General features: G+C 36.4%; 1 protein-coding gene across 3 annotated transcripts; it reads right to left on the bottom strand.

Annotated features, from left to right (window-relative positions):
* Positions 1 to 5,448: 5,448 nt before the first annotated feature.
* Positions 5,449 to 9,312, bottom strand: LOC104117711 (transcription initiation factor TFIID subunit 14b-like). Of its 3 annotated transcripts, none has more exons than XM_009628796.4 (6): positions 9,073 to 9,312; positions 8,837 to 8,934; positions 7,828 to 8,049; positions 6,951 to 7,138; positions 6,749 to 6,861; positions 5,449 to 5,819 (listed from the first exon to the last, which is right to left on the bottom strand). In XM_009628796.4, the coding sequence occupies exons 1-6, from the start codon at positions 9,187 to 9,189 to the stop codon at positions 5,733 to 5,735; spliced, it is 825 nt and encodes a 274-aa protein (XP_009627091.1). In that variant the 5' UTR covers positions 9,190 to 9,312; the 3' UTR covers positions 5,449 to 5,732. The 3 variants fall into 3 exon arrangements, with proteins under 3 accessions (XP_009627091.1, XP_009627089.1, XP_009627090.1); XM_009628794.4 differs by having other exon boundaries at positions 5,586 to 5,819; positions 6,749 to 6,870; positions 9,073 to 9,311; XM_009628795.4 differs by having other exon boundaries at positions 5,586 to 5,819; positions 6,749 to 6,870; positions 8,837 to 8,925; positions 9,073 to 9,309.
* Positions 9,313 to 12,001: the final 2,689 nt, after the last annotated feature.

Here is a 12,001-nt window from a genome sequence, read left to right as displayed (position 1 = left end):
TCAAAGGTAAGTAACTGGAAATAGGAGGAGATTGGGAGATGAAAGTGGTCCTCCATTACAGGACCAGCAGCAGCATCTGCAGAGCACTAGTTATTGAGCCTATTCCAAACTCCAATTATCGAACACCACGGAAATATCTCTCAAGGAAAACCAGCTTTGGCTCCACTATATATTGGTGAAAAGAAAGTTAGGTGTATAGTAGTATCTCTTGCATGTTCTAAGGCTCACAAAGCAATCCAAAAAAAGTAAATCAATTAAATGCAATGATACGGAATACGTCCTGCAGTTTCCTCATGTCTTCTTCTTTTGTTTTACTCAGATATTGTACAATTTATGTCCTTTCCACTATCTTTAGAGCATGGTCTATGAAAGAGAACCAACAAAATTTCCCAACCATATATCTACTTATCAAGAAAGCTGTAATGTCCTCCAACTTAATTAATAGCCATTTTATCATCGCCCAAAATAAAGCAGTTAAAACAAGGCCAACATCTTTTTCCACTTTAGTTGAGTCATTTCTCTGCATTGAATTACACGTACAAGAGAGTTTCACTACTTTTGTTAAGAATATGAAGGTGTTACTATTATTTTAGGCAACAATAGGAGGTAAAGGCACATGCAAGAACGAGAGAGGATCGGATAGGGGATTTGCTGGAAATGGAATGTACTGGAAAAGGAGACTGATCAAGAATGACGACAAAAACAACGGAGGGTAGTGTGTACGTAGATCTTACCCCTACCCTGGGTAGAGAGGCTGTTTTCGATAGACCCTCGGCATCCTTCCATCCAAGAACTCCCCACCTTGCTCTTGGGGTGACTCGAACTCACAACCTCTTGGCTGGAATTGGAGAGTGCTTATCACTAGAGCAACCCATCTTGTCAGAAACTCACAACCTCTTGATCAAGAATGACACGGTTGGTAAATAACTACAATGGACGAAGAGAAAAGTTGAAGGAACAAGAGAACTATAGAAGAATGGAAACAGAATCTTTACACAAATTAGTCGGATTTACTGTTTAGTTTTCTAACCAATATATAAATTTATAAAACTGGTTAAATACGATTATACACATATTATATATTTATTATATGTTTAATAACTATTTTTAATTTAAACGGTTGGGCTGTTAAAAGATGAATGGTCCTTTGCACTCACAAAAAATGAGGTGATGATTAGAACTAATTACGAAACGCAATTGGAGTTTATGGTGACCCAGCAAGCTTCCGTATAGCACATGAATGTCATGTTACTCTTTGCAGCCCAAATAAACATTACTTCACTAGTAAGGATAGTATGGGTGTACAAAGAAAATCTATAAATCGCACCAAATCGATAATTCGAGTTAAATCGGAAAATAAAACCTGATATGATTTGGTTTGATTTCATTTGGTATTGAAAAATAAAACCCGATTTGTTTGGCTTGGTTTTAACTAAAAAAAGTCAAACCAAAATCAAACCAACCCGATAGTACATTTATATAATTTTTAAAGAGAGAATTACAGATAAGTACAACTCACACACATACATTGCAATTAGGTGGCCTATATTCAACTTTGCAAAATTGTAGTCCAAAAATAATAGGCTAAAATTCAATATCCAACTCCAAATAGAGTCTGAAAATCACTATTCAATTAAAAAAAATATTCAAGCTTCTAATCCAATCTTTGAATCAGTAATTGTGACTCAAATATTAGTTTAAAAAATCAAATCCATTTGGGTGGTGAGAATTATATTTTTAAGGTAATCCACCGTTGTTGAACAAGCTTAAATACGTGAGTTTAAATTTCGAATCTGATTTTGTAAGAAATTTAGAGTGGGTGTTGTTTAGACTTGTTAGAAATAGGATAAGAAGGTTGTATACAAAATTTGAAGTCATTTTATGGAGATTTGTACTAGTTTTGAACAAGAATTGTAACTGAAAATCATGGAAAAGTTCGTCTACAGATGTTTGTATAAAGGTGTATAAAAGTGTATAATAGTGTATAAGAGGTGTTTATACACGCATATACATTATTATACAACATTATACATTATTATACAAAAACTCACCTCGTCTTCTTCCTTGAGCCTCTTCGAAAATTTAACTCAAATATAGCTCAAATCTACTGCAAATCACTTCATATTTAAGTTTTGAACTTTTTTTTGATGTTTTCAATTAATTGGAACAAAATCCAATCCAAACAACTAACAAACTCTCAAGACCCAGATCTCTTCTTTAACTCAAAGATTAAAGAAGAGAAATTAAAAAACTAAATCGTGAAGAGTGTCAAAAGCCACGGGGCTGCAGAACAAAAATATTCTTAGTTTTTGCACTAAGTTTTTTTTGTCGTAGCACCAAATAAAATGGAGAACTTGACCAACAAAATTTAACTTCATAACTTTTAGAAGTAGTGATTGTAAGAAAACGGATTTTGAAACAGTGGGTGTCATTTGATGCTTTTGGTAGTGCTTTCCAAATATGTACAAAACAGGCTAGGTCGGGTAAAACAAAAAAAATGTGGGCCATTTTTTGTTATAATATGAAGTCAGGTATATTTTCTAGTAATTCTTTTATTTTTAAATATATTTTATACATATAAATGTATATTGTAATGTAATTTATAAATATTTCTTAACTTTTTTCACAGTTTTATCTTTTAACGTATTATTTCAAGTTTAGACTTAACATTCTTGAAAGGTAAATAAATTTTATACTCCATAAATGTAGTAACTCAAACAAAGTTCAAATCAATACTAATGATAACAAAAGAAATTCAATTCAACACTAGGAATGATGAAAGTGTTGGATAATTATTTTAGTTTTACATTGGTTTATAATGAAAATGCATAACTTAGTTTATTTTTTTCTTTAATGCTTAGTTATGTAATTAATATTAGTACTTATTAGCTATACTTATTTTGACCTATATAGTATTTTTAGATTATGTTAATTTTCATTATAACTTATTAATTAGCAATATTTATTTTATGTAATTTTATTATTTTATCTTTGTTATTGAATATTTTAATATAATGCTACGACTTATCTCATATTATTGTGTTAGTTTCTTGGAAAATACATTATATAGTTGTATTTTACTAGGACTTAGGAAATATTAATCCGAAAATCCTGAGAAAAAACGAGATTGAAAATCCCGACTTTGTTGATTTGGTTTGGTTATAAATTTAAAAACTCAATACCATTGGTTTGGTTTGATAATTGAAAAATCTGAACCAACCCGACGTATGTACCTCCGTAACTTAACTGTAAGGCCCTTTGATATCAGCACCAACTACTTGAAACTACTGCCAGCTTAACTTCACTCCTTCCCTCCTCACTCATTGGTTTGCTTTAACTGCCTCACTCCTATTATTGCCCCTAGAATTGATGTTCCCTTTTATACTGATATGGTGCCTGGATTAATTTGTACGCGCTTTAACTGTTTAGACAATGAAAAAAAAATTACCTAACATTTTCTATCACTAACACTGTCACATGATTATCACCCACTTTATCAACGGTTAGGGCACACCCAGTTCATTGGCCCCTAGAATTGATAACGCTCTTCTCTCTCATCGCGTACGTCTCTTTATTTTTAATAGAACCAAAACTAAGATGGATGTGCATCTATTAATTTTGTGACTATAGGCACAAACATAGTATAAGTATATACATTTTAAAAAAATTTAACTGTTTATATACGGGTCGAGGATGGTAGCTAGGTGCATCACACGGCCGAAAAGATATATCTGACCATGTATAACATCTTTATGTAATTTCTATAACTGATCAACTTAATGTTAAACAAATAATTATGGGGGGGGGGGGGGGGGGGGGGGGACTCAGTTGAAAGAAATGCAGTAGCTTTGACAAGAAATCAACCATTTCGGCGATCGCTCTTTTCTTTTAAGTATCGCTGAATTTCAAGAATCCATGAGTTACTGCAAATGAAGTGGAAATTGGTCCTATTTACTAATACGTGATCAAGATTTATAGGAAATATAACCATCCCTCCACCCAAGAGAAACTCTCACCCAGTAGCATAAAAGGTGTAAGGACCTTCAATTGCTTCTACCCTAACATATACTACTAGTATAGACCACTATCTACATAATCAAGCCCTAGTGGGAATGATGTCATGATAATTAACTATCAAACATGGTTGTTTTCTTGGAGAGTTCCAAGAAAGTAGATAGCCACACACACGTGTCTATGCATAAGAAGCCTGGATCTCTAACAAAAAAGAAACTTAATAACATTATCATCACTGTGACTCTGTGACAGAGAGAGATATAAGGATGGTTAAAATAAGGAAATTTCAAGAGAATACTATATAGAAAATTCTGCAAAATTTAAAATAGGAATTCAACTCCACCTTCGTGAACTTGCTCACTTCGTCAGTCAAAAACTAGGATAAAAGAGGGTAACATAAAATTAGTTAATTTATGATGAATTACAAGTTGGGACGTGCTCACTTAGGCATGCGTTACATCAACACTCAATTTATTCGGGATTGAGGCATCATAACTGCTATTTTGGAATTCTATATATGGTATACGTAGCAAAGGCACAAACCAGCACCAGCTGAATATGTTGAGAATCGAAGACCCCACACCAGCACTTGCAAGAGTCACTTGAAAACCAGAGTACAACTTCTTCCGCCCATACTTTATGGATCAAAAGGAGATATAATACCAAGAATGGCACAAGGTTTTCCTATACATAATTTGTATGGAAAAAAAGATGATGCAAGAATAACTATATATTACATGTGTCTTTCGCAAGCCAATTCTAAACTGATTGCTTTGCACCTGATCCTTCATTCTTTTCTTCTTTTTCCTCTTCAAGATGATACAAGAAAAAGCATACATACATTAAAACTATATCTTACATGTGTCTTTTCGCATGCCAATGCTAAACTGATTGCTTTGCCCCCAATCCTTCATGCTATTTGAAGACAACGAGAGATATTCAAGAAAATTCAAGAAAAAGAGACTTTATCACTGTCGAATGACTGTAATACATAAATTCTTGATGATATGAACCAGATATTGATGTAGCTTGAAAAACGAGAAGAAACCGATATATGGAAGAGTAAGCTAGCCGTTATAGCTGTTGTGCAAAGATAGACCTTGTCTTAATAATCACATTCAGTTCATCACCAATAGCCATATATAAGAAATACCGAGTAAATTTACAGAACTTTTAGAACATAAAATATTTAAGTGTCATAATCTTGCTTTGGCTCAAGCACTAGTTCACATAAGTTGATGACAGTTCAATAACTGCAACCGTAGGTGATAAAACTTGCAAATTATGTCTGAACGCCTAAAAAGGAGAGATAAAAAAGGGACTAGCTATATAGGAGAAAATTCTTAGGATTATTATTCCAATAAGAAATTCCAATGCCAAAAAAAAAAATCAGCACTGCTGAATCAATTTATACAAAAGAACGAGACAATCAAATTATGCAATGCAGGTAACGAATCTCTATTATTTCAAAAGATTATAAAATTGCATTGATTGTGCTAACAGAATACCATTGGTGGACTAATATCTGTATCAGTCTACAAGGAAATGAATCTATTGCAACTCATCTTCCTATGACGGTAGAGTTGTAATTCGTTCTCCAGATCCTGCCAAAGATAACCAGGAAAAAGGGAAAACGGAGAAGAAAAGTGCAAAGGACACTTTCATCAGGGATCTCTGGGGAGCAAGTGGATGACCGTAGATATTATGATGATACACATTCACAGATCAGAGGCAGGTTTCAATTGTTGATGCTGGCCCTCTATCAAGCTCAACTGTCTTCTCAATCTTGCAATATGACCTTGCACCTATAATATTGAAACAGACCATAAAAGGGTCTTCTGATCTGATTCCACTACATATATTAAAAGTTACTGTCTGGCAACAAAACTTTCAAGCACAAGCTATATCTAAATGAAACATCTGCATTAGTTGAGACGTACAGTACTTGGATATTAACCAAGAATTTCTATGGACAGCATATCTCATCATTTTGTTCTTTCTAGACCATGAGAGTTGACCACGTCCAAGTGAACCATAAGGAAAGATTACTTTATACATAGACAGACACCTGGTTCTAGGACTTAACTCTTTTCTGTTGCACAAATTTATCAGATTTGAAACTTTTCTATCTTCAGATTATAGTGAGCAACCATCCAGTTAATCCACAATTTGAATGAATTCTCAATGCATAAAGTCAGTGATAAAACAGAAAGAAGTATACTCCCTATGGCAGCATATGATCAGGACAACTTCCTCCGATTATTCATCTGTCCACTATGTCTCAATATCTCTCCGAGTTAGAACTTATTTCATTTGAGTCTTGAATGTCATAACAGTTAAGCATAATTCCCCTATGATCACTTGCACTCATTGTCTCATTGCACGAGAAATGCAGAAGATTATAAAGGATTATACTTCTTGCCATAAGCTCTTTTTTTCTGTGATAAGTTACTTCTTGCTATTAACTCATTCTGGTCACTTCTTCTGTGGTCATGCGTCCCTGGGGCTCTCTCCCCAGATTTTTGTCGAATCATTAGGATTCTTCTTCACCTCCTCTTACTCCTATTTTCCCAGGGGAGAGCCAAGCCACCAGTCGATCTTGCTAGCAAACAACTCCAAAGTTCATTGTTTCTTTTTTTATATTACACATTTGTGCAACTGACTGAAAGAGAGCCGTAGAAATACTCATACTAGTGATAACAGAAAGAAGAAAGAGCATTTAAAAGATAATAACCTGCTGGCGAGCTGCTGTAAGTTTTAACAGCTCGTCTGCTTCAGAGAAATTTGTGAACCATTGACTTAGAGGATGATCTTTGGTGCCACCCCGTTTCTTTCGATCAACATCTTCTATTGGTACTAAAGATAAAGACATCAAAATCAGCAACCTACACGAATACAGTAAATTTTGCCGGCCCATTAAGCAGTTGAAGACACACCAGGAGGAGGTAAATTTAGGCCAGGCAGTAGTCTAGGCACACTGACTGCTGAATGGTTCTGTACACGGGCAAAAAAGGCCTCTGAAGGCTCCGCAAATACAATTTCATCATATGACTCTACTACAACAGGTCTCTTAGTGGATAGAGGCCCAGATTCGTCCTCTGGATACAGTTTCAAATGGTGATATCTGCAAATAAAGAAAACTTTCATCAAATCCTGATAGTTTACATGAATAAAAGGGAAAAATAGAAACAGAAAGTAAGTTAGTTCAAAGACTAACCTGAAAGAAAATAAAGCAACAAGAACAAAAGCTACTACAACTACTAAACCTCAATCACAAACTAGTTAGGACTGCCTACATGTATCGTCCATCCATTTTGCAGTTTCGCTCTATTTGGGCTCATTTCATTCTAGTACTCAATAAATCAGGGGTTTCCTAAAACTAGAGGTTCTTTAACTTACAGTTATTTCCATTCTTTCTCAAACTAAAAGACTCATGTCAGACACTGGGTCTAATGTAACTATGTAAGTGTACACACAGCGACCAAGCATTATTTCCAACTAGTCGATTGCCTAGATGAATTGCTTCCATCTCGTTCTGTTTTTAGCTGAGTCCACATGGAAATCAAGAGCTTGCAAAACCTTTAAGACAATTTCCTTTCAATGTGACTTAAATCCACCTAAAGACAATAAAGCAACAAGCTAAGAAATTGCTTACAACAAGTGCATGAACTTTTTCTTTTCTCAGTTAAGTCTACTGTACAAGTAATCTAGAGTTTTAAATGGTCTGGTCCAAGCACAAGTGTTGTTTAATCATTTCCAGCAAAGTCTAATTAACCACAGAGCTGCTGTATAACAGAAGAGCAAGCAACTCACAAGTGCAACGGCTTATCACAAACATCAGTGTGGAAATGAAGGGTTAAAACAATTTCGAATTCACCCCATCCACACTCCGACAACTCAAAAGGGGGACTATCCACAACCCTTGTAGGATTGTTAAAACTTGAGTGCAATTGAAAAACCACACGCTTCACCACCACACTAAGATCCTCGTTAGTTGCACCACGAACGTAAACAGTCCATTTATGGGAATGGAACCTGCTCCACAATCAAAACTTCATTTAGATATTTCATCAACTAGTAATATACAATTAAGTTACTCCCTCTATCCCAGTTTACGTGACACACCTTGCTGAAGTTTGTCTCAAAAAGAATTTTTTATTTTTTTGTCTCACACAACTGACACTAGTTGTGTGAGGCCTCCTTTTTGTCTCACAACTTTGTGGTCCCAGAATTTTGTGGACCTAAATGTGTAAGATATGGGTCCACAAATGTGTGAAATAAAAAGAGGCTTCACACAACTAATGTCAGTCACACAACTAATGTCAGTTGTGTGAGGCATACCGTAAAATCACTCCAAAAAAAAAAATGACACTTTTCTATACTAACTTTAGCTCTCGTTTGGCCATAGATTTTGGCTACTTTTAAAAAAAAAAATTGAAAACATTAATTATTCATGGAATATGATCAGTTTTTGAAAAAAAATAGAATTTGTTTCTCAAGTTTTCAAAAATTGGTTTAGGGCAGTTTTTGGGTGAAATGTTTTCTTCCGCCCACAAAACTTCAACTTTTCTTCCCATGTCCAAACACAACTTTGCTTTTTTCAAGTTTCAACTAAATCTACGTTCAAACGCTAACTAAAATTCTCATTTTATCCTAAATGAGATTTATAGCACACAAATATTTATGGCTTTTTTAGACCACAAGTTTCAAAAAAAAAAAATCTTTCTTAAACTGCATATTCCGTCAAACAGAGCTACATAAAACGGGAACGAGGGAGTATCAACTTTACAGAAAAGCTATCAACTTTTGCGAGAGTACTCACTCGCTCGCCTTCTTACCAAGCCAAAATGCAATATTTCCATACACTATTGGGACCCCAACTTCAAGCTCTTTCAGCTTCTTACCACTATTCTGCACAAACTAACAGCACACCCAATGAAAATATCTTCAAGGAAATTAAGCTGCGAAAACTTTTTAGCTCAACTAAGAAACCCCACCAAATATCTTTTAGAAATATCAACAAATTAAGCTGGGAAATTTTTATTTAATTAAAAGAACCTTTTTATCGCTGTCATCTGAAGATTTAACCATTTTGGTATGCTGAGATTTGGGGTTGGGTCCGGTAACGTCGGGCGGGTCTTGAGCGTGCTTCTTTGTCGACGAGCTTTGAGGCATTCTACGGCTATTCTCCGATTGGTCAAATTTGGGGAATAATTAGGGTTTCTGATTGGACAATCAGTGTACGGATAACGAAAAGGAGGGAAATGGATCCTCTGCGGCCTGTTGCAGGTTAATGAGAGATCTCACACCAATTGTATCGTTTTGTCTAAAGGGTATTGTAGTCAATTAGCTGGCGTGTTAATTTCGGCTCAATATCTTTTTTATGTTAGAACACTTCATTCCCATTATCTTTTATTTTAGTTTGTGGTGGTTAACCTTTGGTCAGAGACTTGCATATCATTAGTCACTACAATTTCTTGGAGGGAAAAGGGCCAAATTTCCTCTTTTAATATGCGAAAAGGATCAATCATATCACCGTTATACTATTCGTCCAAAAATATCCTCGATGTTACAATAATAGTTTAAATATATCCATCCTCCGTTAAGACTGTCTAAGGTGGATGCTCAATCCTACGTGACACTGTCATTTGGGTGAGGTGGACACTACATGACATGCCCCCTTATCCCCAACCAGGGGTGGATTGAGGATTTGGAGGTTAGGGGTGCCAAGTTGGTCACTGATGAGCTGAAGATGATGAATAGGTTTCAGAAGTTATTTCCTCTTCATTTCAGTGGTGCGCCTTCAGATGATGCCTAGGAGTTTTTGGATCGATGTCATGAGTTTTTGCGCAATTTGGGACTGATTGAGTCCGATTGAGTGGACTTTACTATTTTTCAGATGCAGGGTTCAGCCAAGAGATTGTGACAGACGTATGAGATGAGCAGACCAACATGGTCACTTCCTCTTACTTAGGCTCAATTTTCACAACCTTTTTTGGAGAAGTTTATCCCGCTCACTCAGAGAGATGATCTACGCAGTTAGTTTGAGTTCTTCAGTAGGGTGGTATGACAGTCATCCGGTATGAGATGGGGTTTTGCTGTTTTGTCTCGTTATGCAGCTATCTTTATCCCTACTAAGAGGAAGAAGGTGCGGAGTTCATATAAGGACTTGCTTTTGGTATTAGACTTTACATGGAGAAAGAGGATGAGACAGAGACTTCATTCACTCAAACAATTGAGATTGCTAGGAGGAGCAAGCTCATTCGTGGCTAGGGGAGTGAGGCGACGTCTGATAAGAGGCCTCATCATTTTGGTGGTTTCAATGGTTCCTCGACTGGAGGCAAGGGTCATTTTGGTAGAGGTGATGCTATTCGGTTAGTTCAATTAGCACTTCGGATTTTTAGCGGTACTTTAGGTAGCCATGGTGCTTATGGACCTCATTTTGAGCAGCCACCACTCAGTGCACCTATGATACAGAGTTACTATAGTAGTCATTTGGGTAGTCAAGGGAGAGCTATAGGTTCAACAACCACGTTAGTAGAGGGGTTGCTATGCGCATGGGGATTTGAGCCATGTCCCGAGGTTTTGTCCTAGGTCGTAGAGTGGTATGCCACAACAGGATACTCGTGCTATGATTCCGGCACCAGTTACTACACCACTCGCCCAACCAACTAGGGGTAGGGGTTAGGCATCTAGAGGTAGAGGCTATCCAGGTAGAGGTCATTATAGAGGTAGATGATAGGCTGGTAGGTTGAACCCTATTGTTATGCATTTCCTAGTAGGCCCGAGGCGTAGTCGTCTGATGCAGTTATCACATGTATTATCTCAATGTGTCATAGAGATGCTTCAGTGTTGTTTGGTCCAGGTTCTACTTATTTATATGTGTCTCATATTTTGCATAGCACTTAAGTATGTCGTGTGATTCTCTTGATATTCCTGTAATGTCTGTACCGTTTAGGGATTCTATAGTAGTTGATTGGGTGTACCAGTCTTGTGTTGTTACTATTAAGGGTTTTGATACTATAATTGATCTCTTGTTATTGGATATGGTGGATTTTGAGGTTATTTTGGGTATGGATTGGTTGTTGTCATATCACGCTATCTTAGATTTTCACGCCAAGACTGTTTTAGGGTTTCCTATATTGAAGTGGAGAGGGGCCCTTGGCCATTATACGAGTATGGTAATTTCATTTCTGAAGGCTCAGTGCATGGTTAGAAAAGGGTGTTTAGCGTATTTGGCTTACATTCGAGATTCTAGTATGGAGGTTCCTTCTATGGATTTAGTACCGGTTGTGAGAGTTTTCAGAGGTATTTTATGCAGATTTACCAGGCATGCCACCCGAAAGGGATATTTACTTTTGTATTGTCTTGGTCCCAGGCACTCAGCCCATTTCTATCCCACCATACAGTATGGCTCCAGCTGGGAGTTGAAGGATTTGAAGGAACAGTTATAGGATTTGCTTGATAAGGGGTTCATTAGATTGAATGTTTCTCCTTGAGGTGTACCCGTGTTTTTTGTAAAGAAGAAAAATGGTTCTATGACGACGTGCATTAATTATCGATAGTTGAACGAGGTTACAATCAAGAACAAGTATTCATTGTATCAAATTGATGATTTGTTTGACCAGCTTCAAGGTGCCAAGGTGTTCTCCAAGATTTATGTGAGATCTGGCTGTCATCAAGTGAAGATTAGAGCTTTGGATGTCCATAAGACAACTTTTAGTATCCATTATGGTCATTATGAGTTCTTGGTGATATCATTTAGTTTCATGGATTTGATGAACCGAGTGTTCAAGCCTTATTTGGATTGTTTTGTGATTGTGTTCATTGATGATATTCTGGTTTACTCTTGTAGTAGAGAGGAGCATGAGCAACACTTGGGGGTTGTACTACAGACTTTGAGGGATCGTCAGCTTTATGCCAAGTTTTTGAAGAGTGAGTTCTGGTTGGACTCAGTTCATTCCTGGGTCATGTCGTGTCTAGTGAT

The sequence above is a fragment of the Nicotiana tomentosiformis genome, chromosome 3, assembly GCF_000390325.3.
Source record: "Nicotiana tomentosiformis chromosome 3, ASM39032v3, whole genome shotgun sequence".
Lineage (NCBI taxonomy): Eukaryota > Viridiplantae > Streptophyta > Magnoliopsida > Solanales > Solanaceae > Nicotiana > Nicotiana tomentosiformis.
The sequence above is the reverse complement of the archived record's forward strand: the minus strand, read 5'-3'. Positions and strand labels throughout refer to the sequence as shown.